At 36.5% G+C, this 3,859-nt stretch overlaps 1 protein-coding gene across 1 annotated transcript; it reads right to left on the bottom strand.

The window, feature by feature from the left end:
* Positions 1-2,117: 2,117 nt before the first annotated feature.
* On the bottom strand, positions 2,118-2,690 carry LOC149828414 (uncharacterized). Its single transcript, XM_090017046.1, has one exon. The coding sequence runs from the start codon at positions 2,688-2,690 to the stop codon at positions 2,118-2,120; it is 573 nt and encodes a 190-aa protein (XP_089873172.1).
* Positions 2,691-3,859: the final 1,169 nt, after the last annotated feature.

The raw sequence follows: 3,859 nt of genomic DNA, 5'->3' as shown, positions 1-3,859 counted from the left end.
AATAATTTTGAAATTGGATTTTGAAAATTGTATTTCATTCTTTAAATGGATTTAAAATAAGATTGAAAATATAATACATCCTTGACTATGGTCATTGAATGTATTATATAATAATCATATCTAAATTCAAATGAAGAATAAAACACATTTTGGTGCTTTTATAGAGTTTAGAATAAAATTAATTCTCAATATATCCTGACCATGGCCATTGATATATGTATTGAATCAATTTTAGACTAAACTCTGATAAAAGAAGAAAATATTTAAAGAAAATATGATGAATTTGGAAAAGGATCTAGTGTGGATCCAGCGTTATTTTATAAAAGATAAAAATACTAAGTCTTGTTTATATCCTGTCTATGGCCATTGATATAAATCATCAACTTAGGATTAATTACCTCTTACGAAATGGTGCATGTGCCATTCGTGTTTCACCATTGTGAGATTTTGAAAAATAAAGGCAAAAAACATGAAAATAAACAATTTATAATATTTACAATGCTCATTCATTCTATCTAAAACAGGAAATGTAAATTTTTATTAAGATCTAACTATTACAATGCATAAAATTCGAATTTACAACTCCGAGTAATGATGTTTTCCACATATTCCCTGCAAAACACTTGATTAGTATAAAAAGTAGAAGGAAATTGCACATATCACATGGAGACCAATAGTGAAATGCTCATATGCCAAGATATAAGGAAAACTAATAACGCAAAATGATGCACTATGCTTCCGATTTCTTTTCTTTTCCTTTTAATCTAATAAGCAATCTAACGAACTAAAACAAATCTAATATTTGATCGATGCCTAACTAGCTCAAACTTCAGTTTTAACACATAAGACCCTATCTACTTGAGGTCAAAACATAATTTAAAAAAAAATGATAAAGAAAGAAAAAAATCTATGTACTTGATCGGAAAAAAAATGAAACACACCAAACATATAAAAAAATGTGTTGCAATTGTCCTAAACTAAATCTAATCCTAAACTAATCTAAAACTAATCACAAATCAATAAAACAAAATATAAAACCTATATTAAAACTAACAATCTACCTAAATCAAGATTATCCTATGCATAAATCAAGAAATGGTTAAACTATAGCAAAACAAAATTATATTTTTTTCTTTTTTGTTTTTCAGATACAAGAAAACTAAACTAAACTAATCTAAATCATATGAATATGCAGATGATGCAATGATCAAATAAAACTATATGCAATGCAAAAACCTAAAACTACGATAAAACAAGGAAGAAGAAAATGGTTTTTACCTTGGTGCACCCAAACAGACTTAAGCTCTCTCATCGGTAGAGGAGATGCAAGGAACTGACAATGACAGGGTTTAGAAGAAGGAGTGAAAAGCATAAGAAGCAAAAAAGGAAGAGGCAGGCAACCGATCGATCGAAACAAAGGGGAAAAGAAAGAAGGGGAGGCAGAGAAGAGAGAGATAGAGAGGTGCATGCTGCAGAGGAAAAAAAAACTGCTTCTCTTGGCTGAAAAAAAAGTATTTATAAACAAAAATTAGGTTAAAACATATTTTCTATGGAAGTCTGAAATATTTTTAAAAATTCCAAAATAGGTCTTCCTAAAAAATGTGTTTTCCAAAAGTTTTTTTTTCTTAAAACTAATTTAAAACAATTAATTAAATCCTAATCTAACTAAACTATAATTAAGAAAATTCTAAAACTAATAAAAATACTAAAAAATGCAGGGCCAAATCAAAAAATGCATTTTTTCTCATAAATTCAATCTCGAAGCAAATTCTCAAAAATAATGATAAAGATGAGTTTTTAATGCAATTTTATTATGGATCATGCATAAATAAAGATGACTAAAATGCGAATATTATGCATGATCAAATATCCCCATGCTTATCGTTTGCTAGTCCTCCAACTCTACTTCTATGTATCTTACGATGACTCTCGAGACTGACAGGAAGAATGAGATTAGTCTCTAGATAGAGGCTATTCTCAAAGGATGGAGAGCCATAAACTGAACGACTAGCAAGATACACATCCAACTGTGGATCGGATTGCTTCCCTATAACGTATGTCATCTAGAAGCAGTCGTCATGTCCTGTTGCTCTTGTGGTAACATCAAAGATATGTAATCATAAACTCTTGTTGCCAAAAGAAACCTCAATCTCTCTACTATGACAATCGATATGAGCACGAGCAGTGGCCAAGAATGGTCTGCTCAGAATGATGGGGATTTGGTGAGCGACATCAGTGTCCTCCATATCCAGAACAAGAAAATCGATAGGGAAGTAGAAGTCCTCAACCTTGACTATCACATCTTCCAAGATTTCTCGTAGATGCTTGGTAGACCTGTCAGCCAACTGCAAGACAATAGTCGTGGGCTTCAGATTCCCAATCCCCAAAGTGTCATACAAGGAACCCATCAAAATATTCACGTTGGCCTCAAGATCGAGCAATGCACGCTCAATGGTCTTGTCCCCTATGACACAAGAGATAATTGATGCCCCAAAATCCTTGAGCTTGGGTGGGGCTTGGTGCCAAAACACAAAGCTTACCTGCTCAGTCAAGAAGATTGTCTTGGGCAACGACCTCGATTTTCTCTTGTGCATGAAAAGTTTTTTGAAAAACTTTGCATAGACAGGCACCAATTGGATGACTTCAAGCAGAAGAATGTTTATGTGAACCTGCTTGAATGTGTCAAGCATCTCGTAAAGGTGCACCCCGTACTTACCAAAATCAATCGGTTTGGCCAAGGCCTCAGGAAAAGGGGCTCTGGTAATATACGAAGAAGGCATAGGCTGTGGACTCTACCTGTTTTCCTTGGGGCTGGTGGAGGAGATCGACTGGTTAGTGGGTGCTACAGTGGACTTGTTAGTCGATTCCTAAGTAGGGTGAAATACCTTCCCACTCTGAAGGGTCATAATAGAGTTGGCCTGCTCTTTGTGTGACTCTGTGAGGTGCAGGCCGTGATACATGGGTTCTTTACCCTTCAGGTTGATGATAGACTGACTAAAGAGGCTTTCCTCGCTTCGCCTGCTCAAGACCTTAGCCAATTGTCCCATTTGAGTCTCTAGCTTTGCTATTGACTGCGTGTGAGAACTAAGGTTGGCCTTAATGTCAGAAAATGCCTCGAGAAACTTCTCTTGAAAAGATGGTCTCGATGTGGGCACCTAAGGAGAAGGCAAGCTAAGCTAGAGAGAGGCTTATGGAAATGTGGGATGTGGGTAACCTTGTGAGAGGTTACCCTGTCTGTGTTGTGTCTGAAGAGGCATATGGGATGCCTCTTATGGATTTCTCCACGCAAAGTTGGGATCATTTCGCCATCTCAGGTTATAGGTGGGTGTATAAAGATCGTGCATCAGTCTGGCAAAACCTTGGGCAACATTCACTTGCTCTTGAACGAATTCATGATAGAGTGGTGTTGTCAAACACTCATAAACAAAGTGTGCAGGGCTAACACATAGCTCACACAGTTTTCCTACTGGATTTAGCGAAGCTGGGTTGGCCAGTAATTGATCTACTTTCCTAGTCAACTGGTTCACTTTGATTTGCAAATCATGTCTGGACCCAACTTTGAAAATCCCCCTCTTCTTAGGACCACTAAGAACAGGTGTGGTCCTATCAAGTTGCAAGGACATGGCATGATGCATAGCATTTTTGCTCAATGTATCGAATAATCTCTATGCCTCATCCTCACTTTTGAGCATGAACGTGCCCCCACAAAGAGTCAACCATTTGCATGTCCTTCTCGATCAGGCCATTGTAAAAGTACTGCACCAGTTGCCAACGTGGCACCTAGTAGTGGGGACACTTTCGGAGAAGATCTTTTATCCTCTTTCAGGTCTCATGAAACTTTTCTCCCTCAATTTGAGAG

This window comes from Nuphar pumila, chromosome 9 (assembly GCF_984573655.1).
Source record: "Nuphar pumila chromosome 9, dmNupPumi1.hap1.1, whole genome shotgun sequence".
In the NCBI taxonomy this organism is placed as follows: Eukaryota; Viridiplantae; Streptophyta; class Magnoliopsida; order Nymphaeales; family Nymphaeaceae; genus Nuphar; species Nuphar pumila.
This window is presented reverse-complemented; position numbering and strand designations above follow the sequence as displayed.